At 57.7% G+C, this 26053-nt stretch overlaps 1 protein-coding gene across 7 annotated transcripts; it reads right to left on the minus strand.

The window, feature by feature from the left end:
• Positions 1 to 14256: 14256 nt before the first annotated feature.
• Positions 14257 to 25594, minus strand: LOC123585926 (SLAM family member 9-like). 7 transcript variants are annotated; one of them, XR_006706488.1, is made up of 7 exons: positions 25140 to 25588; positions 20075 to 20467; positions 19409 to 19705; positions 17936 to 18070; positions 17647 to 17738; positions 16559 to 17394; positions 14257 to 15640 (listed from the first exon to the last, which is right to left on the minus strand). XR_006706488.1 is itself a non-coding variant. In XM_045454662.1 (6 exons), exons 1-6 carry the CDS (start codon positions 25210 to 25212, stop codon positions 17302 to 17304), a joined length of 1083 nt encoding a protein of 360 aa, XP_045310618.1. In that variant the 5' UTR covers positions 25213 to 25588; the 3' UTR covers positions 14257 to 17301. The 7 variants fall into 7 exon arrangements, 4 of the variants coding, with proteins under 4 accessions (XP_045310618.1, XP_045310619.1, XP_045310622.1 ...); XM_045454662.1 differs by having other exon boundaries at positions 14257 to 17394; XM_045454663.1 differs by having other exon boundaries at positions 14257 to 17394; positions 17647 to 17730; positions 17934 to 18070.
• Between the last annotated feature and the right edge of the window lie 459 nt (positions 25595 to 26053).

Raw genomic sequence — 26053 nt, forward strand, 5'->3', positions numbered from 1 at the left:
GCACGGAGTCTCTCCCACCCGTGAGCCCAGCGCCTCCTCTCTCTCCTGCCCCCACCCGGCCTGGCTCTCTGGGCCTTGACCCTCCCCTGCATCTGAAGTTTGGTGTGTCTTCCTAGCTGGCCCGAGGCGAGGAATAAAGCATCTCTCAGGCTGACAGTGCCCGGTGTGCAGAACAACCAGTGTCCCTGGACCTGAGGTCCCAGAGCTGGGGGTGGGGTGCCCTCAGGGTCCTCAGTCTTTCCTCTTCAGATTCTTCCTTCCTCTGCCTGGATTCTGCTGCTAGGTCAGCCCCCCAGGCCCCCCGATGCTGGGAAGGGGGCGTCCACGGGCCGGCCCCACAGGTAGGTCCCGGGGACGAGGCGGTACCGGGTTCTGGTCCGCGTTCTGGTCTTACCAGTTTGCAGACAGGAACGAGAGTATGGACACAACATTAACAATCACAGGGAAACACCATGTGTGACTACACGTTAATCCATTTTAAAATGTAAGTCAAATACTGCCTTTCTAGGAAATCGTACTGGCAAAACTCTTTTAAGAAGGGGCAGGAATCCTGGCGAAACCCACTGACTTATAAGAAGTTAGAAAGGTGGCTTCCGGGCACCCCTCGCGCAACCACCCTCAGGGCTCTCTGAGAAAGGTGCCTAATGCTGGGGTCACACTCTGTGTGGCACCACAGTGGTGTGGTCTGGGGGCAGGGGAGCCGGTGTGGATGTCTCCGTGTCTCCAGGAGAAAACCCAGCAGGACTCCCTGGATGGCTCCCTGTCCCCACGGGGTCCCTGTCCCTAACCAGGAAGCCACAGTGACCGTTGGGTGGCAAACAGGAGAGAATCAGGCTGGGGGAAGACCCTAGCAGAGCGGCTGTCTCCCCGTTGAGAAATACTCATGTCATCATTTCCCCAAGGCTGGGGTAGGAAGGAGGCACAGCTCAGAGAGAAGAGCATTATTTCAAATAGTGGCAGTGTTTCCAGCCCCCGACTGGAGGTCGGAAGACTTTGCATGGGGTGGGGGAGGGCAGTGAACGCCACACAGGGTCCCCCGCTTTGTGCATCCCAGAGGGGACGGCGTCTCGGGGCTACTGGGACCCTGTGTGCCCTTAGTAGCTCTGAGCTCAGGCTTCTTACCTGGCCTCCCCGAGCCTCGGTTCCTCACAGGCAGAAGCAGGGTAGGGTGACCCAGACTTGGTAGCCTGGCCCCCGCCCTTGGCCCCAGAGCCCCCCCCCCCAGGGTGGAGAGAGGGGCTGAGCTCTGCAGTCAGACCCCCTGGGTCCCCAAGTCTGGTTCTGCCACCTTTGGCCCTAAGATTTGGGGCACATTGTCCCAGATCCCGGAACACCGGCTGTCCCTTCCTGAGCTTTGTTTTGCCTGACCCGTCAAATGGAGAGAATGACACCTAAGCCAGGTGTTACTTGGGACATCAAATGACCCAGTGCAGCTTCCGAGCAGGGCCTGACGCGGGGACCCAGCTCCCTCGTGTGTGTGCAGTGACATGTCGTTTCCTTATTGACAGTTTTTCTCATGATCCAGCAGTTTACGAATAGAGAAGGGGTTCCCGTGGGGCCTGAGGGGTTGAGGTGACACAGGGACGGCGCCCGTTCCTACGGGCCCCCCACCTCTGTCCTCCGCGCACGCAAAGGGCAGGGGTGCGTGGAGCGAGCAGAAACGGGTCGGGTGCATGAGCAGGAAAGACAGTTGTCCTCACAGGTGCAGACACATGCAAATAAGATTCTGCTCGCCCTGTTTGCCTAGCAAAGGAGCACCGTCGGGTCTGTTTTGTTGACAGTCCTGAGTGTGGGGACACCCAGCACACCTGCTCCACTCCTGCCCAGCCCCCGGCCCTCCCTGTGCCCGTCCCCCCCAGCCCCCTGCCCCTATCGCCCTGGCTGTCCCCCGCCCTGCCATCGCTTCCTACCCCCACCCCACCCCCCACTTTGGCCTCCCCCCCACCTGCTGAGCTATAGGCGTACGGATTTGAAAAATAAGTTTTTGTTTTTCTGTTGAGAATAATCCATGTTGATTACTTAAAATTTGGAAAAACATAGAAACTGACACAGAAGAACGAAAACCACTTGTTATCACGCCTCCCAGAGCCAATCTTTGTTGAGTCATAATGGACACACAGCGTGGTGACTATATGCACGTTGTGAAAATGTCACCACACGAGGACAGTTAGCACCTCCACACCTTGCGTCATGGTGGTGCCGTGACACGTAGGATCCTCCCTCTCAGTGCCCTTCTGGTCTGTAGCGCAGTGGCATTTTCTTTTTCTTAGTGTCGGCTATTATTATTTTTTTTAAAAATGTTTTTAATGTTTATTTATTTTTGAGACAGAGAGCATGAATGGGGGAGGGGCAGAGAGACAGGGAGACGCAGAATCCGAAACAGGCTCCAGGCTCCAAGCTGTCAGCACAGAGCCTGATGCGGGACTCGAACTCACGGACTGTGAGATCGTGACCTGAGCTGAAGTCGGACGCTTAACCAACTGAGCCACCCAGGCGCCCCGGCTATTATTTTTTTTTAAGTTTGTTTATTTTGAGAGGGAGAGACAGCACGAGCAGGGGAGGGGCAGAGGGAGAGGGAGGGAGAGAGAGAAGCCCAAGCAGGCTCCGCCCTGTCATCATAGAGCTGGATACGGGGCGAGGACCCACAGACCGTGAGATCGTGACCCGAGCCGAGGTCGGACGCCCAACCGACTGAGTCACCCAGGCATCCCTATAACACGATGGTGTTAATTTTAGTCACCAGGCTGTGCCTTAGATCCTGGGACTTACTCATTTCAGCCCTGCAAGTGTGAGCTGCCTCCCCACCCCAGCCCGTGCTGCTGGCAACCACGCTCTAGTCTAGGGCTGGGTGTTCAGCTCTTAGTCTTGTTTTTTTTTAAGTTTTTATTTAAATTCCGGTTGGTCAACACACTGTGTATTGTTGGTTTCAGGTGTACAATGTGGCGATTCAACGTTTCCTTACGTGGCCCCGGTGCTGATCACAGGTGAGTGTAACAGGTATGGATCCACACGTAAGTGAGCGCATTGAGTCTGTCTTTCTCTCTGTCGCACTTAGTTCACCTAACACATGGCCCTCGACGTCCGTCCGTGTGGTCATGAAACGGCCACCTCCTTCTTTTTGTGGCTGACTAGGACTCCCTGTGGTGTGTATGCCCCGTGATCTGCCCATCCCGCTCTGGACCCTGGGGTGCGCACGTGTCTTGGCTGTTGCGACTATGCCGCCGTGAATGTGGGGAGGGGGCAGAGTCTCCGAAATCTGGATTCCAGTGCCCTCAGGTAAATAGCCAGACGTGACACTGTGGGGTCGTACGGCATTTCTATGTTTTAGTTTTTGGGGAAACTCCACAGTGTTTTCCACAGTGGCCGTGCCAGTTTGCCCCTCGTGTCTTTGCTCGTTGCCCCTTGTGTCTTTGCTCGTTGCCCCTTGTGTCTTTGCTCATTGCCCCTTGTGTCTTTGCTCTTTGCCTCTTGGGTCTTTGCTCGTTGATCCTTGGGTCTTTGCTCATTGCCCCTTGGGTCTTTGCTCGTTGCCCCTTGTGTCTTTGCTCATTGCCCCTTGTGTCTTTGCTCTTTGCCTCTTGTGTCTTTGCTCGTTGCCCCTTGTGTCTTTGCTCATTGCCCCTTGGGTCTTTGCTCTTTGCCTCTTGGGTCTTTGCTCGTTGATCCTTCGGTCTTTGCTCGTTGCCCTTTGTGTCTTTGCTCGTTGCCCCTTGTGTCTTTGCTCTTTGCCTCTTGGGTCTTTGCTCATTGCCCCTTGTGTCTTTGCTCATTGCCCCTTGGGTCTTTGCTCGTTGCCCCTTGTGTCTTTGCTCATTGCCCCTTGTGTCTTTGCTCTTTGCCCCTTGGGTCTTTGCTCGTTGCCCCTTGTGTCTTTGCTCATTGCCCCTTGTGTCTTTGCTCTTTGCCTCTTGTGTCTTTGCTCGTTGCCCCTTGTGTCTTTGCTCATTGCCCCTTGGGTCTTTGCTCTTTGCCTCTTGGGTCTTTGCTCGTTGATCCTTGGGTCTTTGCTCGTTGCCCTTTGTGTCTTTGCTCTTTGCCCCTTGTGTCTTTGCTCTTTGCCTCTTGGGTCTTTGCTCGTTGATCCTTGGGTCTTTGCTCGTTGCCCCTTGTGTCTTTGCTCGTTGCCCCTTGTGTCTTTGCTCTTTGCCTCTTGGGTCTTTGCTTGTTGATCCTTGGGTCTTTGCTCGTTGCCCTTTGTGTCTTTGCTCGTTGTCCCTTGTGTCTTTGCTCTTTGCCTCTTGGGTCTTTGCTCGTTGCCCCTTGTGTCTTTGCTCGTTGCCCTTTGTGTCTTTGCTGTTTGCCTCTTGGGTCTTTGCTCTTTGCCTCTTGGGTCTTTGCTTGTTGATCCTTGGGTCTTTGCTCGTTGCCCCTTGTGTCTTTGCTCGTTGCCCCTTGTGTCTTTGCTCTTTGCCTCTTGGGTCTTTGCTCGTTGATCCTTGGGTCTTTGCTCGTTGCCCTTTGTGTCTTTGCTCGTTGCCCCTTGTGTCTTTGCTCTTTGCCTCTTGGGTCATTGCTCATTGATCCTTGGGTCTTTGCTCATTGCCCCTTGGGTCTTTGCTCGTCGCCCCTTGTGTCTTTGCTCATTGCCCCTTGTGTCTTTGCTCTTTGCCTCTTGTGTCTTTGCTCGTTGCCCCTTGTGTCTTTGCTCATTGCCCCTTGTGTCTTTGCTCTTTGCCTCTTGTGTCTTTGCTCGTTGCCCCTTGTGTCTTTGCTCGTTGCCCCTTGTGTCTTTGCTCCTTGCCCCTTGTGTCTTTGCTCTTTTCCCCTTGGGTCTTTGGTCGTTGCCCCTTGTGTCTTTGATTCCAGCTACGCTACCGGGTGGGAGGTGATTTCGTGGTTTTGATTTGCGTTTCCCTGAGGAAATGCATGTTGAGCTGGGCTGTCTGGATGTCCCCTCAGAACAGTTCTCCTCAGGGCCTCTGCCCATTATTTAGTCGCAGGCATTCACATACAGTTCCTCTGGGTATGTTTTCCTGTACATTTTAAAATAAAATGAAAACAAAAAAGCTAGCCTTTTAGATAAAGTACTGGTCTCCAAAGTGTGTTATACGAGATGATCCAGTGAGGGATGCAAAGAAAATACAAGAATGTCTATTTATACTTTCATTTTGATCAGGGGAAAAAACCCCACTTCGAGCATGTAATAGAATTTCACCGGCACCCTGGCCTGATCTGTCTGTTACCCAGTGACAGCAAACAGCCCCGGGAGGAGCCCTCCCACCCACTGGCTGGACTCCAGATTCTTGCTGTCTGGGGGGCACGGATATCACTGACTGAACCAGCACAAAAAGGTGGCGTTGCCGAAAAAGATCCCCTCCCAGGATTCATGGCTTGAAGACAGCACACTTAAGTGAAGAAGAAGAAAAACCAAAGCTGGCTTGTCCCACGCCTGGCATGAGCTCTCCGTCTGCACACTATGATGCAAAACAGACCACCAACTGAATCGGACAAGGCGCTCATCACAGATTCAGACTTGTTTAGATCTCCAGGATGAGATCTCTCTGACTAGCCCCCAAATGTATTTCTAATAGACCCGGCTGTTTGGTGTGACGTTGCCTTAAAATAGACGAGGAATGTAAACAGTCTAAGCTTCCCTACCTTCCCCTGGCCCGAATCCTTGAATTCAAAAATCCAAACTTGCACAGTATTCAAGAAGACGGAAGTCTGGCTGTGCCCCTACTCCCGTCATACGTCTCTTCTAAACCCATTCTGAGCCTTGAGGGATTAGCTAATGTTGTACGAAGCCATCACAAACTGTAAGATCTTAACATATTGTTTGTTTCCTGGGTATGGATATCTTATATTTTCTAGGTTGTAATTTTTGGTGTATGCTTTAAAATGTGCAATTCCCAAATTGACAAATATATCGTGAGATTGTCTGCTTAAAATCTTTTAACATACGTTTTGCAATCTTGCCATAAAATTGATGAACCACTAACATAGACTTTATTTCTTTGCCCCTCTACCTCCTAAAGATTTGGAAGGTTAACATCCCATTTTCAATTTTTTAAAAGTTTGTTTTATTTACGTTGAGAGAGAGAGAGAGAGCAAGAAGGGGAGGGGTAGAGAGAGAGAGTCCTCAGCAGGTTCTGTGCCGTCAGCGCAGAGCTCGACGTGGGGCTCGATCTCACCGACCTCGAGATCATGACCTGATCAGAAATCAAGGGTCTGATGCTTAACTGACTGATGCTCTGGGCGCCCTTCCTAGTTTAATTTTAATTTTACTAGGGGTGTCCTGTAAATAATAAATAAGGAATTTAAATCTACTCTGTCTCTCGTTATCGACACTATGAACGGGCCTCTATTTCTGTTCCTGGGTTTCGTGAGAACGAATCCCGTTTTCCTTCTCCTACTTCTCAGTTTTTGCTGATGTAACTTGGGGTTTTACACAGTTTATACTTCTTGAGTCTTGTGTACTTCGTATCTTCCTTTCCAGAAATTTAGAAATATTAGAATCACATGTCTGGTTCCCTAGCAGCTGGGGAGGCACATGCTGAACTAGACCCATGCTCAAGTTTCGCTACGAGACAGAGGTTGAGGGTCAGGATCTGGCGTGCTGAGCTGGGGGTCGGACGTGGAAAGCCTCAGGAAAGTGGGAGCTGGGGGTGTTTAGGCTGCTAACGTTATTCTAAAGCGATGTTACAACCAATATCTGTGTCCTTTAGAGATATAGTAGTGCCCCCTCACCCACGGGAGATGCGTCCCGAGATCCCCGGTGATGCCTGAGCTACAGAGTCCCAAACCCCATGGAGACTGTATTCGCTCCTGTGCACACGCACCTGTGATGAAGGTTGATTTCCAAGTCAGGCACAGAGATTAACGATACTAACCAACGAAAACAGGACAATCATAACCTTGTACTATCATAAAAGCTACGTGTATGTGCTTTCGCTCTCAAAATATCTCACTGTCCTGCACTCACTCTCCTCCTTCCGAGGATGGTGTCAGATGATAAAATGCCCATGTGACGAGGGGAAGGGAGGCGAAGGACGCAGGCGTTGTGATATGGCATTAGGCTACGGCTGTCACAGGGAGAGTCATCTGCCTCCCGACTGGGATGACGGCAGAGAGTGAAACCACGAACAAGGGGGCCTACTGTACTCTCTGTACTCTGGACTCTCTCTACTGTACTCTCGTGGGCTGCCGTGAGAGAGATCTAATCGTGGTGACCTAAACAAATGACGGGGTTGTTTTTCTCTGGTGTTCAGAAAAAAGCCTGTAGGCAAGCAGGTCAGGGCAGGAGTGGTGACTCTGCGAAGCATCGAGGTCCCAGGCTACTTGTATTTTTCTGTTCCTCGGTATGTGGCTTCTGTTCTCAAGGTCGCAAAATGGCTGCTGTAACTCTAGCCATCTTGTTGCAAGTTCCAGACGCCACAGAGAAGAAAAGAGGGGGAGGGGGAGAGGGCTTTTCCTCGAGCTCCCCCCACGGAATTCCTGCACTTCATCAGCCCTCCCTTGTCGTACAAAGGTCTGGGAAGTGTCAGTTTCCAACGGTGTATGTGAGTTCCCTTTTTTTCCACAGCCTTGTCAACGCTGAACATGATTATCCTGACTGTCAATTTGATATATGGAAGTGGTGTTCTCTTCCACTTCTTTTTTTTTTTAATTATTTATTTATTTTGAGAGAGAGAGAGCATGCACATGAGTGGGGGATAGGGAGAGAGAGAGAGAGAGAGAGAGAGACAATCCCAGGAAGGCTCCACACTATCAGCACAGAGCCCGGCTCGGGGTTTGAACTCACGAACCGTGAGATCATGACCCAAGCCCGGAATCAGCAGTCGGACGCTCAACCGACTGAGCCCCCCAGGGGCCCCCCTCTTTCATTTCTTATTTCGGTGATGATCCGTGCATTTGAGCATGTTTTTGGAAGTCAGCTTGCTGTCTCTGGCCAAAAGGAATTTGTGCAGGGAAAAGCCTCCTCTCTTCTCCACCATCCATACCCCCCCCTCGCCCCCCATCCCAACTGGCCACACAAGACTTGACTTGTAGAGGGTGTTCAGGCCTGGGGACGTATGACAAGTGGACTGAGGCAAGGCGGACAGGTTCTGTGACAAAGCCTCTGAGGGAGAAACCGAGATTCTTCTGGACAGAGTCAAATTCAAACTAAGGAGAAAAGACCAAGGGAGATGCTTGCTGGGCGGAGTCACGAACTCTGGGTGAGGACAGACAGAGAAGTGGTTGTTTACGAGGTTCTGGGAAATTTGATTCCATTCCCATATGTGGTTCCTGAGGAGCCGGTCTGTCTGGGGTCATGTCCCCAGCGGGGAGGAGCGGCCATGGAGGGAGGAGGGAGGACGTCAGCTCAGTCCCCGCTGAAGGCTTGGCTGATCCTCGCTGCTGCAGGGTCATCCAGCCTGCGGGGGGGGGGGGGGGGATGGTAAGCAGGCGCCTTTAGAGCTCCTCTCCAACATAAAAGCCCTCGCACCCCGATGAATGACACGTGTGTCACTGAAAAACCAATGTCGGGAGTTTATCTCCTCCAGCGCCTCTTGGAACGTTATCTTCAATGTAACGCAGACGTGAACTTGATTGAACTTGGCCTGAATCCCTCTTTCACAGCCCGCGACGACCACAGGCCGTCAGACCGGTAATGTTTGAGGTCTGCAGCCTCGCTGTCCTGCCCGTGGCTTCTCCGCTGCGGACCCCAGGTACGCGCGTTGCACGGGTGCCCTGTGTGCACCCCGCAGAAGTGCTCGCCTGGGCTAATCCACCGGCTGGTGCGGTGACCCCAGCGGCATCTGGAGGCCGCGGCAGGGCAAGGGGGGGAGGGGGGCTGCCCGCGTGCCTGACCGCCTCGGTGCCAGGGCGACCCCGCCCGACAAGTGGCCCTCTTCACGGGCGGTCCAGCCTCCGCACTCTGACTGCTTGTCTCCTCCTCCGGCCGGTCAGCCTTCTTCAGCCTCTGCAGTCCTGGTGGACGCCATTCTCTCCGTCCCATCACGTCATCGTGGAGGAGTCCTATAGGTCCTTGCACATTCCGTCTCCCGAGGGGGGAGAGGGGACGACCGACCACCATGTTCGCCTGTGACACGGGGCTGCCCTGTCCTGTGGGATCTCGCACTCTGTCCTCTCTCCAAGGGCGGTGCAGAACTCTTCTCTGGGCACCTGCCACGGTCCTGTAACTTTGTGGTCCCTTATGGCTCTGGCCCTGAGGGGCGCCGGCTTGTCAAATACGGCTTTATCTGTCCAACCCAGCCCGGCGGGGTCTCCCCGTACCCACAGGAGGGGCTGGGGGTTCAAGCTGTGACGTGTGCAACTGTCGTTTGATCCAACCCTTAGCGCTGGTCGCTCACACGGCCTGCCTGCGGAAGGTCAGGGCCACCCCTGGGATCACAGCCTGTGCACCGGCAGAGGGGGCCCTTCGGTAGATGCTCTTCCCCTTTCAGGGGGAGAAGAGTTTATCGACTACGGTCTTTTACCGGTCGGTCTGAAACTACCCCTCACTCAGACACCCCGTTTCCTGGCTTGGATTCCTGGACTCCCAGGTGGGGTCTGCTTCCGGTGTCGGTGTTAATAACACCCTCTTTTGCCTTGACTTAAAACAAGCCGTTAGGGACTTTCCGCCTTCCTGGCCTGCAGGCAGGGCTCGGGTTGTCAGAATCTACTCCACATACCCCACGACTCCCAGGCGCTGAGAGCAGTGCTCCGTCCCGTGACAGCTCCCTGCCCCAGCCCGTGTGCACGGAGATGAGTGAGTGGCCATTGTATGGGACGGCGCCCCTTACACAGTGGGTCTGAGGCCCCTTCCGGGCCCGGAGGTGGACGCTGTCCGTCCTTCCCTCAGAGGGCTGCTCCGCACAAATGTAACTTTGGGGGCTCCACGTACCCGCGGTGCCCCCCTCCCCGCCCTGCCCCGGTCCCTGAACCCCACCGATGTCCCCACCCAACCCAGCCATCGACGAATTACCACCAACCTTTCTTCCTCCTCAAACAGCTGCCCCGAGAACAGTAATTTGGAGGCCCGTCTGGTGAGGTCCGGGACTCCTCCGTCAGACTCCCTTGCAGATTCTTACACAAAGCTGCGTGACTTTTTGTCAGTCTCCAGTAAGCAAATCCCTCTGACCTCTGCATGTGTGGAGGCTTCTCCTGCCCCGTGGTTGATGTGTGGTCAGAAACCTAACAACTTTTGTGGCGCCTGGGTGGCTCAGTCGGTTAAGCGGCCGACTTCCGCTCAGGTCATGATCTCGCGGTTCGTGGGTTCGAGCCCCACGTCGGGCTCTGTACTGACAGCTCGGAGCCTGGAGCCGGTTTCAGATTCTGTGTCTCCCTCTCTCTCTGACCCTCCCCCGTTCATGCTCTGTCTCTCTCTTTCTCAAAAATAAATAAACGTTAAAAAAAAAATTTTAAAAGAAACCTAACAACTTGCAACCCAGACATGGGGGTGCCTGGGTGGCTCGGTCGGCTAAGTGCCCGACTCTTGATTTCAGCTCAGGGCCCGGTCTCACTGTTCGTGGGTTCGAGCCTTGCGTCCGGCTCAGTGCAGACAGCACAGGGCTTGCTTGGGATTCTTTCTCTGCCCCTTTCCCGCTCACGCTCTCAATCTCTCTAAAGAAATAAATAAACTTAAAAAAAAAAATTAGCAGAGACACGGTCTCTCATACGGACCTTGCAGTCTTTGTCTAACCCGCCCCGCTCTCCTCCGAACCCCACTGCGGCGTGCCTTCGGTCGTTGGCACGGCCCCGCGTCTGCTGCTCACGGGACCAGGTGTCCCCTGGCCCGGGGCGGCTCCCCCCAGTGGCCGTCAGTCTTCAGGAGACTCTGTTGCATCAGGGGAAGCAGGTGGGAGGCCCCCAGCAGCCCAGGGCTGGCCACAGGCCTCCTTCCCCTCCCAGGGATGTCTCTGATTTCGGAAGGAGTCGTGGCTCCGAGGGGTCCACGCAAGTGCCCGGCTGACAGCTTCACAAGTGACTTGGTGCAAGGCAGCGGTCCAAGTGTGCTCAGAGGACCGGACTTCACGGCAGAGTGGAGCTTGCTGTGTTGAGCGTTTAACCACGTGGGGGCACAGGCCGCGTGGGTCTGCGTTTGTCCCCTGCCCTGGCTCCACCAACAGACCCGGTCGGAGCAGCAGGGCAGGCGCATGGGGCTGCAAGGGTCCTGCTGGAGCCTGCTCTCGTGTGCAAGCTCCACTCGCGATGTGACCAGACGCGCCCGCTGCTGTGGTCTCATGGCTCAGAAGACACGCGGCTGAGGGCCGTCATCGGGTTACGTGGTCATTTGGTGTGGCCCATGGTCTGGCGCTAAGTGCCTACTCGAGTCCGATACCCTCTCCGTGGGAGGAGAGGTGCTTTCCACGGAAATAGCGGTTCTCTTCACCCCAGAGGAACCTCTGAGTTTTCTTCTGTCAAGAAGGGTCGGGTCTCAAGATCACGTCAAAGCCCCGTGGCCCCAACACCACAGGGCCGATGGCAGGGCCACATACATTGTAGCCCCAGCCGGAAAACCTTCTCTTGTCTTCCAAGTGGGGGTGATGTTGCACACCCGTTGTGACACGCTCGTCAGAGTCACAAACCCTTGGAAAGCCTGGTGTCTCCTTCCCTATGAAGGGGCAAAAAGTGACACAGTTTGCTTTCACCTGGAGGGATGTGCTGATGTTCCCTAAGTGACTGGACCCCTAGAACCTGTAACGGAATGTGAGGAACCTCGGTTTTCAGGAGACTTACGGTCCACGTCCTGGTGCTTTGCTGTGGCCCAGGGCTCCAGGGTAGCCGCTACGTCACAGGCCGGATGCCCGTGGTGGGTCCGCATGACGGGAGACGGACTGAGACTTGGCCCCAGCCGCAGAAGCCGCGTCCCCACGGCCGGAGGCACCCCGAGCAGGTCTGCTCCTAGGAGACCCCGGCGGGTGCCCTTTGCAGAGCCGAGCGGGCAGCTCTGAGTAGCTTGTCCGCAGGGACAACGACACTCAGCTTCGGGCGAGCTGACGTGGGGGCTGGGGGGCTCCCGGACAAGCCCAGACGAGGGACGGATTCTCTCGGGGCAAATGTTCGCCACCTTCCAGCCGCAGGTACTCAACTGCTTCTCTGTGGGAGGGACGGGGGATGTGGCGGAGGGCGAGGGGAGGCTTCTGCCCTCCGATCGCCTACGGTGCAGGGGGGGACAAACGACGCGGAAGCTAAGGACGTCCCCGCGCACAAGCAGCATTTGCGAGCCGCGCGGGGACCGGGTGTGGAAGGGAAGCAAACCCAGGAGAGAGATCCGCACCCAAGCTCGATCTGGTCGCTGTTTGCAGAAGAAGTAAGGGAGGCAGGAACTTTAGTCTCGTAGAGACGCTCCCGGGGGAGAGTTGAGCAGGACCCACCATCCGGTCTCTCCCATTAAAGCCTGCCCATGTGGAAGGTGGGAAGGGGGGGAGAGGGCAGAGGGAGTCGAGGCGCCAGGACCCTGGCACTGGGCGGCCCCGGCCAGGACCGGGGCCCTGTCCCCTCCACCCTGGACGGGGACGCGGGAGGAGGGAAGGAGGTCAACTGAGCATCCCAGGGCTCATCCACCCAGATTTCGCCTCCTGCATCATGGAGCCACTCGCTTCCCGTCCTGCAGCCCTGTAAGACGGTGGCCCCCCGGAGGCCACGTGTCCAACGCCCTCTCAGGGCCTCTGCACCTCTAGTGTCCTCCAGCCTTCCTCGGCGGCCTGTGGCTTCAGGCGGGCGGATAGAGCCGGACCCCGGCTCCCGGCTCCACGTTCGTTCCTGTTCGTCTGCCTCCCCCTCTCCTGCCGCCCCTTTGGCCGTTGTCAGCAGCGTTTTCTAAAACACTCGGCACAGGAACATCCTCTCCCGCGAGCAGCAGCAACCCCACCGCCTCCGTTCTCCTTGTCCCACAGCTGAGCAGGAGCAGGCAGGGCGGGACCGTCCCCTCGTGACCTCGAGGCTCCCTCCCCTCGCCCCTCCGCCCTCTTCCTCCAGTTCCGGGGCACGGTTTTCACGCAGCGGCCGAGGTCCCGCCGGGACAGAAGGTCCCCCGGGAGTCCCCTCAGGCTGGGTGGACGCCTGGGACAAGGGAACCGTGACTCTCGCTGGGACGGTCAGTCAGAGTGGGAGAAAAGCAGGGAGAAAAGAGGGCGAGGGAGAGGATCTCAGGAAAATCAGCCGCCGGGAGAACCAAAGGCCCGAGTGCGCAGCGGGGAGAGAGGTTTGTGTGGGGCCTTCAGTGTGGGCGCCGGGACGGGGTAGGAGCAGGACAGGCAGGGGATGGCCAGGGGGCGCCTCGGCCGGGGGCAGACGGGCAGCTGCACACACGGCTGGGGGTCAGCTCCCTCTGCGACCACACTTCCCGTCTGGCTCGACAGAGCTGGGTTCACAGTCAAAGGATAGGAACACACATGCCGTGGTGTCACTCCGGGTTCTCCAGGGAAGCAGAGTTAAAGGGATGCTTGCAAGTCTAGAGAGATTCATTGTACAGGTTTGGCTCACATTCTCGGAGAGGCTGGCGGGCCTGGGGGAGCCAGGCTGAGACAAGGGAAGGTCTGCTGTTGAGGTTCAGGCCAAATGTCATCAGCCTGGACACACAGGGAAGAGCCAGTGCCGGAGGTCTCGTCCCCTGACCGTCTGCTGCAGAAATCTGTCCTCCTCGGGGGAGGTCAGACTTGGCAGCTTCCAGCCCTTCACCCGATGAGAAGCGGCTCACCCACATTGTGGAGGGCAGCCTGCTTTACCCAGAGTTTATCCTTTTCAGTTTATCTCATCCCACACGTCCTCGCGGAAACATCGAGAATGATACTTGACCGCAATTCTCGGCACTGTGGCCCAGCCGGGTGACATATAAAAGGAACCACCAGATCGCACAAACACGAATCCAGAGAAACGTAGAAGGGCTAAATGATACCAGAGAAAGTAGACTTCAGAGCCCGGGAAGTTACCAGGGGCAAAGGAGAATAGCGGACAATGACGGGAGGTCAGTTCGGCGAGACGTGACGAGAACCCCCGACGTGTGCCCACCTGAAGACGGCACGTGGTGCCGTGGCACCAAATACACGTGGCAAAATGGCAGAACTGAAAGGAGGAACAGGTGCGTCCAGCGTCGCAGCCAGAGGGCCCGGCACTCCGGTCCCGGCAGCGCGGCCAGAGGCGGACGGTCAGCAAGGACACGCGACGCTAAACACGACCACGAACCAGCCTGAGCCGGCTGATGTCTGAGGAACGCTCGGCCCCACCAGCAGCCCGCAGAGCCCTCTCAGCCCCCAAGACAGTGTCCCATCCTGGCCCAGAACACAAACGTCAACGATTTCTCGCGTCCTGAAATAATGTGTTTTCTCGGACTGGGACAGACCTCGGGTAGAATTTAATAGCAGAAAGATGACGGGAAATTTCCAAACACTTACGGAGGAAACGAGACAAGTCTCCATAGCCCAATGTCAAAGAGGGCGCCTGAAGGGAAATATCTCAACATTTGAAGGGAGCGCAAATGAACATACAAGACATCGAAACGTGGGAAAAGACGCGAACGAGGTGCTTATAAGGAAATGGACATGACTCAAAGCACAGTTTACCAAAGGAGAAATGCTCCAAATTTATAATTTAAGCATTTATCTTACAAATCTATACAAATAAGAGCGAAACAAATGCAAAGCAAGTGGAAGAGAGGAAATAAGGAAAACGAAGGTGGAGAAAATGAAACCGAGTCATGTAATCAAACATATTGACAGAAAAGCCGACAGCGAACATCACTGTTGAAGGCGGAAAACTGGATGCTGTCCCTTAATGTTGGCAACGAGCCAACGGTGCTTGTGGTCACCGCTCCTCTGCAGCATCTAGGGAAAGTCTCATCAGATGCACTAAGGCAAGAGAAAGACATAAAGTGAGATATAGACTGGAAAGGGGAAAAGAAAAGCTGTCTTGATCACACACATTACTTATGTTTGTCTACGTAGAAAATCCCAGGAATCTACAGAAAATTCCCCAGACTAGTGAGCGAGTTTGCCAAGAGGGCAGGATAGAGGCCAACGGGGAGGGGACTGACGGGCCACTGTACCAGCCGGATGGAACAGACATGGAACAGTTTGTGCTCCAGGCCGGGGGCGGTCACAGAGGCCCTGAGCAGGTGTGCGGGGGCAGGTGGGGCCATGTGGTCGCGCACAAGGGGATTAAGGGGGGGTGGTCCCCGGTGCCAGGGAACCCCATCACGATTGGGGTGGTACCCTGGTCCTGTGTACCTCATGCCCCTGCCTGTCTGGTCTACACTGAAAATAAGAATCATTTCAGACTTCAGGTCGGGGCTCTTCTCTCACTGAGCGTGTGCAGTGAGGTTAATCATACCAACCGCCTGCTATAGTTCATCCAGCCCAGCGTCCAGGAGATGCCTTCACCTGCTCCCTGCCCACCAGCAGGGGTGAGGTTTCAGGACCCCGGGGCGGGGGGCGGGGGGAAGAGGCTTGTTTCACAACATTTACTGCAAGGTTCAGACACAGCCCGGCTCTGCCCCCTCTCCGGATGCGGATACCGTTCTCAGATACTGAGAATCGTCCTTTCAGTTGCAATCTGGATGTTTCTGGAAGCCTTAGTTCTGAGGCACACGCAGCTGCTTGGCTGGAGGCTGGTGTGTGCATGCTCCCTTGCAGAAGCTGAGGTTTTAGGGGCGATTAGCTCGTCTGCTTTCCTCTGATCTCGGGGGATCCACCTGCTTCCGGTGGAGCCTGAGGCTGAGCTGGGGAGACGGACAGGCAGGGACACTTGAGACCCAAGTCCTGCTTGGATTACTAATTCCGGCAAATAGCAGGCCACTCTGTATGCATGGGGGGGAAGAGGTAGAGATGGAAGGAGAGAGTTTGTGCGTCCAAGAGGTGACCTGAGGCTCAGGTAGGCGACCAGCCTCTCCTCCGAACGGAACACGCACATTCACGGCCTGAAAACACTTTCCCTCCTGTGGGGGCCGAGCTCCTGCTCTGTCTTGCCCGGCCCCTGGATTACAAGAAGGGAAGCTGGGCTGTGAGGGCAGGGAGAGAGGGCGGGGAGGACACAGCGCAGGGGTGAAGAGGGGGAGCCGGACCCACAGCCCCAACAGACGGGAAGGAGAGCCGAAAAGCACGTGTGCCAACCCAGGGACCGGTCCTGTTTCCTCTTGGGTAAGTGGCAGAAACCGCTACGGCTTCAGCGTCTCCGGCTTTCCTCTTACAAGTGCGACAACAAAATAAACTTGTTGCACCCGAGGCGCTTGGCACAGGCCTGGGGCTTCAGAGGCACCGGATCTGGGCCCCTGAGCAGGAAGGAAGGAGTCCAGGGTGGGGCCCATTTCCTGAGAAGGGGCACCTGCTGTGGGTGGAGGTGGCAGCTGACGCGTGGGGGTCACCCCTGGGGGCTCTAGGGGTCCCCGTGAGGTGGGGCCCAGGTGCGGGATCAGCCGTTCAGGAGGCGGAGCACCAGCCAGGGTGCAGGCTGCAGGGAGGGAGCCAGCAGGGTCAGGGGGACGGACCAGAGAAGGGGTGCCTCAGACGGGGCCTCACGTGTAGGGAAAGGTCCTTCTTAGACACGAGGAGCTCAGTGTCCCCTGTGGGGACAGGAGAGAGAGGGAGGCAGAGGTCAGTAAGCGGCCAGGGAAAAGTTCACTGGCAGAACGAGAACTCACTCATCAACTTCTGCTTTTTCCTGAGAAACAGGAGCCCTGCCAGGTGTCAGCACGAACACACAGAAGGGAGGAGGTTTCCCAGGACGCGGGAAAGCGGACGACGGCTGGGACCCAGGCACTGGCTGCGGTGCGGCTCGGGCTCCCCCAGCCGTGCGGCCTTGACACTCAGCCTTTCTGGCCTGCTGCTCCTCGTCTGCAAAGTGGGCACAAAGACACCCAGCTCACACAGTGTCTCGAGGGCCCAGTGAGTGATGAACGAGGGGGGTGACGAGATCAGTGCCCGTCACGGGGCCAGGACTCAGCAAGCCCTGGCTAGTGCGACTTTGTATTCTCTTTACACAGCTCTCAAGCACAGACTGAGCCGGCTGGTGGTGAACTGGTCGAGGCTGGAAGTGGAGGCTTCATGTCGATGGGTCCCAGAGGCCGAGGGTCCGGACAGGACGACGGACGGGGCACACACGTGGGGACAGTGGGCTCCGTTGACGGTTGCCAAAGGGGCTGAGGCTGAGCGGAACCGGACCACAGCTTTGGACTCGATTAACGACGAAGGTCCCCCTCGATCTGCCGCGATGTGTGTCTTCTGCTCAACTTGTGCACGACGGGTCCGCATAGAGATTCACGGAGGGTGGATGAATCCGGTCCCTGCTGAGAGCAGTCAGAGGGGGAGGGGGCACGACCAGGGCCGCAGGCATCACGCGCACTACAGAGGTGTCGGGGGGAGGCTGGATTCCTGCTTCTTCCAGTTAAATCACCCTCAAGCCCTGGCCTGGGTGGCGGACCTCACTGTAGACTGTCGTGAGCGGTGTCTCCTGTTCGAGATGTGGTTCCCCCGAACCCTGGAACGCAGAGGGTTCCTGCCACAGCTGAGGGACAGAGAGGCCCCAGAGGGACCCACACAAATGCGATGCCACTCACGTGACCTCCCCCCAAAGCGCCCAGAACTGCACGGACCCCGTGTTAACTCTGCACTGTCTGGAGAGGGATACAGAGGCAACGAGCCAGAACCTGCTGATCCCTGGGTTTGACAAACTCACACCCAGGCACAGGGACATGGGAGAACCCAGGCTGACCGCCTCGCCCGGCCTTACCTGGTCCCTGCTCTCCCTGGAAGTCTGCTGGCTCAGCTCTGCATACTGGACGCCATCATCATGGTCCCTGTGCTCTTCCTGGGATCCGGGACCTGAGTCCCACGGATGGAGCTTGAATCTGAGCCTTGGAAACCTGTACCCTCCCCCACCATGCCCCCCTCGGTCACGCCCACACCCACCAGCCTTCTGCAGGGACATCCCTGAGCAGCAAGACGCAAGGGGGAGGGAGCTGAGGGTCAGCGGGGGGCGGGGGGAGGTACGCGGGCACGGGAAGGACAAGTGCACCTGCCTCTCCCAGGCTCCAAGCTCTGCTTCCTCCTACGTGAGCACAGAAGGAACAGTCCAGCTCCGAGGATCAGCAGCACGACCACAAGAGCCCCCAGGATAGCTGGCAGGTGGGCAGACCCGTCCGGCCCATGTGGACCTGTTTGCCTCCCACACAGACAGTGAAGAAGGATGAGACAAGAGACAACGTCACATGCCCGTTGCCAGGTCGTGGAGACGTGTGAAGGGGCCCCGTCTCGGCTGGAGAGGGGGCAACACGGCAGGTCCTGTCGCTCAACCAGCGCCGGGCCCCTGCTTGGGGCCGGGGTGCTGAGAGGGACAGGACAGGGTCCAGGCGCTTCAGCGGCTCAGCCGTGGGGGGGAGGGCTGGGAAAAGGCCGAAGGCAGCCAGCCAGGGCCATGGCGGTGCACTAGAGGTTCACAGCCGGGACACGGGTCTCCAGGGAGGGCTTCCCGGAGGAGGGGAGGGCCGAACTGAGTTGAGGGAGGAGCCGGAAGGAGGAGGGTGAGCGGGAGGCAGGAGGCTCCTCCAGAGGGGTAGGGGTCACTGAGGGACGAGCTTCCCTGGGGACTCAGGGATGCTGAGGCAGCAGGGGGACGATGCGGTGGAGGGACGAGGCGGCACACAGGGAAGCTGGTCGCTGCTCACTCGGGGACACGCTGACGGTGAGCAAGTCAGGTGGGGAGGCCGAGGTGGGACAGGAAGGCAAACAGAAGCAGCCGCGGCCCCCCCCTCCGGTGCCCTTGGCCACAGCATCAGCTCTCGGTGGGGGGGGGGGGCCCTGTGCTCCCGAGAGGAGGCGAGGGGTGAGGGCGGCTCAGGGGGGGCTCCTGCAGGGCCCTGAGCGAACGAGGTGAGGAGCCCTGCTCGAGGTCAGTGCCTGCTGGACGGGACCCCAGCGTGGGCTCCTGTGGGCCGGCAGGGGTCACACACGGTGGGGCAGCTGTAGGCAAGGGGGTCCCTGGAAAGGAGTAAGTGGGGAAGGGGAGGACGTGGGACTGGAAGGTCCGGGGAAGAAGGAGCAGCCTGGCCAGAGGCTGAAACCTGGGGAGCCCAGGACACATCCGGGAATCCAGACGAGCACGTGGGCGGGAAGCGTGTCCCCGAGACCGGAGACGGGCACACGAGCCCCGACGCCTGAGCCCTGCAGGCCGCGGCTGGCTCGGCCTCCCTCAGGTGGCACCGACCACTGACCCTCCCCCCTCGCTTGCTGGAAACCTCCCGGGACACACAAGGACTGAAGGATGAGGCAGGGGTGAGGTACCCGAGGGGGCTGCCTGGACCAGCAGGGGTGAGGGGTGCAGAGGAGCAGGAGAGAGACACCGAAAGGCACAAGCAAGCGGGATGTGCTTGCCAGCCTCCTGGACGGGTGACGGTGGCAGGAGGTGACCTAAACATGGGGGACAGAGCCCAGAACCCTCACCCAGGGGGACCTGAGCTCCGGGAGTCCCCTCCCCTCTGACAGGATGCACTCACCGTGGGCACAGACTTCCCCAAGGTCCCGGGTGGCAGTTTTCCGGTCCCCCGGGTTGCTGACCACACAGGTGATGCTGGGGCTGGGCTGGCTCAGGGGCAGCTTCAGAGCCAGGGTCCAGGGGTTGGGGGCCGGTCCTGGGACCCCTCTCTGCTCCAGCTCCCTGGGGAGGACCTTGCTCTCCCAGGACACATTCACATCCTCTCTGGTTCCCGGGGCATGGCACTCCAGGGTGACATTGCACCAGTCTGGTGTGACGGATGGAGTCTCGCCCAGGATCTGGGGGCGGGGCACGGGCTCTGGGGCCCGAGGGACAAGAGGACACGGGGTCACGTGAGTGGGAACCATCATGCTTCATGCTTTCTCGGGCGGAATCTCACTGTCGCCCTGGCATCCTCCCCCCAAGGATGGTGAATCCACTTTACAGATAAGACAGACTTGACCCAAATACACAGCGAGTGGCTATGAGGATGAGAGCCATTGCGTGAAGCCTCAGGCGTGATCTCGGCTCTGCCTCGACTTGTGGTGAACACACTGCGTCCAGTTTCAAGGGAGAAGCCAGAGCCTCAGGTCTGGGGTCTGGAAGGGGTCCTGCGAGGGGGGCCAGGGACACACCCAGGGACAAAAGAAGTGGGTAAGTATGTATTGGGGGAGGAGCCACCACCTACCGTAGACAGTGAGGTGGAAATACCGGTACATTTCTCTTCCTCCACTTAAGGAGACTCGAGCCGAGTACTGCCCACTGTCCTCAAGGGTCAGGTTGTCAATCCTCAGGGTCGTGGTGTTGAGCACATGGACCCTCTTCTCGAGCTTGTCCTGGAAGTTGACCCATGTTGGAACATCTTCCCCAGGAGACACCTGCAGGATGACCGTGTCGTGTGGCTGAGATTTAATGCCCCAAGAAATCTTCTCCAGCTTGAGTCCTGGAAGTGATTCTGGACTTAGGGTCACATGAAACGACACAGAACTTCCTTGAGTTCCCTTCACAGAAACCACGTTTCCAGAATCCTCCAATTGAGATCCATGGGTTCCAGAACCGTTGACCACAGTGCTGAAGGCGCCTAGGGCATTGGAAACAGACACGGTGAGTGTTTTGTCATTGAGAATAAGGAGAAAACCCTAGAACACATGGCGCTCATGAAATCCGCCCAGTAGACTCCCTTGACTCCGGGAGGCGGGACAGAGCAAGAATTTGGAGTCATGCTGGAATCAGGACCTGGTCTTCGTGGGGCGTCCCCTTGAACCCGGTCCTGACCTGCTGTCTCCCAGTGTCCTCGCCGACTAACTCTGAGAGTCTGGACGTGACGACATCACGGATCGAGAGCCCCGAGCACATCTGGGCCGATGGCAAGTGCCCAGCCTAGGAGGCAGCTTCCACCGTGGCTGCCCACACGCTGTGGGAGCCCTGGCCCTGGACTGGGGGCCGCGCCCTGTGACTTGCTCTGGAGCGGAGTGGCCCAAGGTCGGGCTCAGGGAGGCTGTGCTACGGGAACGTGCACTCCAGTCGCTCAGGGGCTGAGACAAGGGGAGATTCTGAGACTGAGGGGGCTCCTGTCACACAAGGTAGAGGCATCACACCCTGGTGGCTGCACCCCTCGGGGCCACAGCAGGGAAGGCACACAGGGGAATCGCCCGTGGGGGTTTCTCTCCCCTCCAGATGCGGCGTGATCTCTGCTCATGGGTTTGGCCACCTAGTCGCAGGGCCCTGCCTACCTACCCAGAACTAAAAAATGTGGGAGAAGATATGATGGGTAGGTGAGCTCTGCTGTGCCTGCCACGAAGACCACGCTTCCCCAGCCGGTCCCCGACACACCCTCAATGTCCTTCCTCAGTCACCTCTTGCAGAGCCGTGACCAGAAGGCAAGGGCCTCCGGGCCGCCCCTCCAGACCCCAAAATGCCCCATGCGGCACAGCCCAGGGGACCTGAAACCCTGGGTCCTTCTGGAGACCCGGATAGGAAAGAAGGGGACGGGCAAAGAGCGACCTTGTCCTGAAAGGAAGACCCATGTGTCCCCTGCAGCAGGGCAGGACCGCCTGGGGGACCGCTGCCTGCCAGGGCCCCAGACCCCTCTCCAGGTCCGTGAGCTGTCCTCACGCGGGGCCTGTCTCCTGGCTGTGCTCACATGGTTCCTGGCTCTCCCAGGAAGCAGAGAACCCAGAGAAGGGCTCAGGCCAGTAGTGCTTGTAGAAGATTCCAGATCCTTCTACGCAATGATGTTCTCACTAACTCCCTCATTCCAACAGCAGGCGGCTGCATCCCGCCTGACGCTTCCCGGCCCGGACGGCCGGTCCCTGTCCCCACGTGCCAGCTGCTGCGTCCCATTGCGGTTTGGATCTGTTTGTGCCCTTGGCTTGTTGTGTCCCATTAGTTTGTAGAAGCCGCCGCACCTGTCGTAAGAGAATCAGCCTGTTTTCTAACACACATAACATAACTCTTCTCCAACGTGCACATCACCTCTGTCTGTGGACTCTGGCCCGGCTCTCAGCCTCAAGAAGCTGGATGTACCTGTTACTTGTAAGGCTTATTGGTTTTACGTCTTGCAAAAAACATCGGCCCCCCTAGCAAAAGTGTGCTTTGAACTCGGTCTGGATGCCTCCTAGAACTTTTGCGATTGCAGTGTTGGTGTGTGAATGTGACCGGAAGGGACCGTGCTTGGGTCTCAGACCAGGAGGTCCCTTGCAGCAGGGCGGTGGGGACCGGGGGAGGGTCCGGGAGGCGGGAGTCCTCCGCTCTCTGCAGCCTGTGGCCTCGGGCAGTCATGTAAGCTCCCTGCCTTCTCCTTGAGTCTCTGACGCAGAGACAATGACCGCGCTCCCCTCACGGAACCGATGCCAGGGTGTCAGAAGGCGAGAGCTTTCCCTTAGGTGTGAGCTGTTCCCATCAGGAGGATGCTTGCTCCTGGCAAGCACAGCTGGGGTCCGCCCCGAACTTCCCACGTCCCGGTTGGAGCCCTGTGCTCCCCACCAGCTGCCCTCTCGGGGTCTCCTCCCGGGATCAGGGACGGGCTCCCGGGAGACAGACACCCATGGTGCCGCCCACAGGCGGCCACGGGAGCCAAAGTCCCCTCGGGCCTTCCGCTCAGAGCCATGAAGCTCCCGGCTGTGTCCACGGCAGCTGGTTTCCATGGTCCCTGTCAAGTCCACAGCAGAAGGAAACTGAGCACACCTGTGCAGGGGGGGCAGCGTCCTAGAGACGAGGGAGGGCCGGATACTGTGGCTCCACATGGTGTGGGCATCTCCCCATTTCTCTCCACCAGGCTTCCTCGTGGCTCTAACATATTGTGTGTTCATCACAGCTAGCCTACGGACGGTGCAGTTGGTCGAAGCAGAAGGTAGGTGTGGGTCCCCCCCTCAGGCTCCTCCAGGAGTCAGACGCCCAGGGCGTGTATGTTTGTTCAGGCAGCCGCAAACACCATCAACCCGAGCGAACGCAGCATATGTTGGTAATTGCACTTCGAGTTTCCTGGTGGCCGGGACCCGTGCGCCCTCGATCCTTCCAATCCTTCTCTGACTGGGCTGTGAGCCCCTGCTGGCTCCCTCAGGAATGAATGGACCCAATGAAGTGTCCGGGGAGACCCAAAGGCAGCTCCCCGGCCAAACGGTCAGGGCTGAGCTGATGTGCAAATAGGCAAAGTTGGCTGCAACTTCCATGAATTTCGGAGAAACAGCCCTTGTTGCAACCGGGGTGGGGGTGGGGACGGTGCCCTGGGCTCCCGGAGGGACTGCGATTCGGCCTCCACCGTGGTACCTCCCCGAGGGCTGTTCGCCAGCAATTCTGAGCCAACAATGACTGTCTCGGTGCCCCCAGCGTTGGTGAGAGGGGCTCAGCACCAGGGAAGTGGAGAGAAGGGAGGTGGCATTTTGTGCTGACCACAGGCGGGCCTGCACGGCTCTAGCCGGGCTGTGGGTTAGCGGCTTTTGTCGGTTCACCGCTGTGGCTCGTGTCCTGAGCCTGCCGTGCACACAGAGTTTGCAAACACCAGGGAAGGGGCTGCTGGCCTTCACACATGGTCTAGAAGACCCTGCTCAGGAGTGGAGACGGAGACAGCAGAGGGTCAAGGATTGTGAGCGGAGCTTCAAAGAGACATTATCCTTCCGGCCTGGGGGGCTGAGCCACTGACGGCGGAAAGCCTAGGCTCCTGGTTTTGAAGGGTCCTCAGCTGTCCGAACCTGTCAGCACCCAGGACTAGGACAGGATGGAGACAGAGAGCACAGGCCTTGGAGAAGCCAAAGGAGAGTCCTGTCCAGATGGGGGCACCCAGGCTCAGGATGTCATAGGGGGGAGGGTCTTGAGGGGACCTTTCTCAGAGGAAGGGGCTCCGTCAGGGGTGAACTTACCCCGGGTCATGAAAGGCAGGGACAGACCTGGAGCCGGCTTCGCTCTCCCCCAGCCCAGGGCTTCCCCTGCAGGGAGCTGCCTGCACCTCTCCCCCTGCCCTCCCCTGCCCGGCGCAGGGGCTCACTCTCAGCGGCTCCCAGCAGTCCTGGGCTCTCACGCCCCAGCTATTCTCCTGGCAAAGGGCACCCAGGTGCCTGTCCGCCTGTGGCAGGGCAAGACCTCGGGCACCTGCTGGGAAGGAGGGAACCAGGGAGGGAGGAGGCTTAGCCCTCAGGCTGCAGGGGAGGGCCTGCCCCCCAGGCTGGATGGTGAGCCTGGGCTTCAGGAGGCCGGAAGCCGACTCAAGCTGGGAGGAAGGCAGTGAGACCTCTCAGATCAGCAGAAGGTACTAATCCCAGAGAGGAAGGACAGAAGGACAGAAAGACAGACGGCCAGGGACACAGCTGGCTGTGATCCAGAGAGCCAGGCTTTATTTAAAGAAGATAAAATTTAACATTCAACAGTGAACTTAAAATTTTCCATTTCCTCCCTTCCTTCCTTCCTCCTTCCTCCTTCTTTCTACCTTTTTTCTTTCTTTCTTTCCTACATAATTTTCCAATCCAGATGTTTATGGAGAAACTCTATGTAATTTCACATATTTCTCCAGTCAATTAAATTGAAAGAAAGAGAAAGCCTACGTTTTTTTATTGACAAAATTATTTGGATAACAGGGATGTCAAAGCCTTATAAGCCAAGCTCATGTCTAATGAGAAACGCCCTGTTTACAGATGCCCCGGAGTCGGGAATTTCCTAGAACCCCGGTACCCCCCTTCCCCGAACAGGCCAGGGCACTCAAGCAAAACATTGCAGGAAATGAAATTCCCAGGAATCCACAGCTCTCGGGACCTCGGTCTTGTCCTTTGTTTTTATTTCATCTGTTACACGAAGGCAGATGGTCTCGGGGGAAGTGCTAACAGGAATATCTGGGTTTCATCAGGACAGTCTTTCAGTTCCCTTTTGCTACTTCCCTTCCCGTCACCCCGTTCACCCTGTCCCGGGGCCCTGATTATCAGCGCCCTCTGTTCCATCCACACTCTTCCAGCAAGTGGGCACAGACACCCTCAAATTCCGGAGGCCGCCCTCCCTTCCTGGTTCCTTGTGTCCGTGCCCTCCTCTCGTCCCAGAAGTGGGACCAGCTCCGACGGGGACCCTGGGTCGGCCCCCCTGCTCCCCTCACAGCTGCAGAGGCAGCCTCTCCCCTGTGCCAGGTGGGTCCAGGCTCAGAGCCAGATGCCCCCCTCATGCTCCCTGACAGTTGGTATTTCGGGCTGTTCCCCACAGACATCAGACACACCGGACCCCCGCCTCCCTGCCCCGCACACCGGCCTCCCACCCGGGGAGCCCGGGCCACTCACTGAGGACGAGGCTGCTGAACCCCAGGAGCTGGGAGGCCCAGCACAGGTGGGGGTCTTCTGAGTGGGCTCCCATCACAGGCTGCCTCCTTCAGGCTTGGTCTGGGCCCAGTTGGCTGTGGAGGAAACATCCAGGAGGCAGAGGCAAGAGAAGAGGCTAGCTTCTGCTCAGAACACTCTTAGGCTCTTCCCACCCCAAGGGCGGAGCCAACTGTCTAGGACAAGCTGGCTGGTCTAGATAAGCCATTCAGATGCTTCCTCTTCTCTCTGGCACCTGCAGTGACCCTCGGGGAACGATGGTGGAATAAACATAGGAACCCCCCCTGGGTGAGGCGCTGTGTGGGAGACGCCCCGTCCTGTGGGCACGACCAGCCTGGTGATCTCAGCTCCCCAGCCGGCACTGCTGGGACCCCTTACCTGTTTCCCTGGGTTCACATTCCACCCAGGCAGCCCTGTTCCCCAGGGCCAGCCGATGGCCAGGCCCAAAATCGCACAAGCCACTGTACCAGGGACACAGTGACCCCCCTGCTTTGGGCCTGTCCTCTGTCGTAACACCATTGAACGAGTCAAATCTCCTTTCTGATTTTCTCTGCACTTAACTGTCGGGTGTCTAAGGAAGACGCTCTGAGCACAAGAACAAAGCGCTTTGTGGGAAGGGCCCACCCCCACACCCCAGTGCAAACACGGGCATTTCCCTTTTGCCAGCAGCCCAGGCTCTCCGGGCACCCAGACCCACCCTGCCCCCACACACAGGGCAAACCCCCCCAACAGGGCAGCACCCCACCAGCGCGTCCCCCTAAGGCTCTGCCAGCCCTGGGCCCGCTCTCACACACAGGCAGGGGGCAGGGACGGGCTCCTCCGTCCACAGACTCGGCTGCCTCAGACTCACGGCCACTTGCTGAGGGTCAGGCCTCTTC

The sequence above is a fragment of the Leopardus geoffroyi genome, chromosome C3, assembly GCF_018350155.1.
Source record: "Leopardus geoffroyi isolate Oge1 chromosome C3, O.geoffroyi_Oge1_pat1.0, whole genome shotgun sequence".
Lineage (NCBI taxonomy): Eukaryota > Metazoa > Chordata > Mammalia > Carnivora > Felidae > Leopardus > Leopardus geoffroyi.

Bases quoted from the DNA above. Each gene is read 5' to 3' on its own strand.
- LOC123585926 (XM_045454662.1), bottom strand. From the start codon at position 25,212: ATGGGAGCCCACTCAGAAGACCCCCACCTGTGCTGGGCCTCCCAGCTC. The intron at 20,468-25,139 runs GTGAGTGGCCCG...CCAATGCCCTAG, and splicing joins GTTCAGCAGCCTCGTCCTCA to GCGCCTTCAGCACTGTGGTC. The intron at 17,739-17,935 runs GCAGGTGCACTT...CGTGGGACTCAG, and splicing joins GAGCTTGGAGCCTGGGAGAG to GTCCCGGATCCCAGGAAGAG.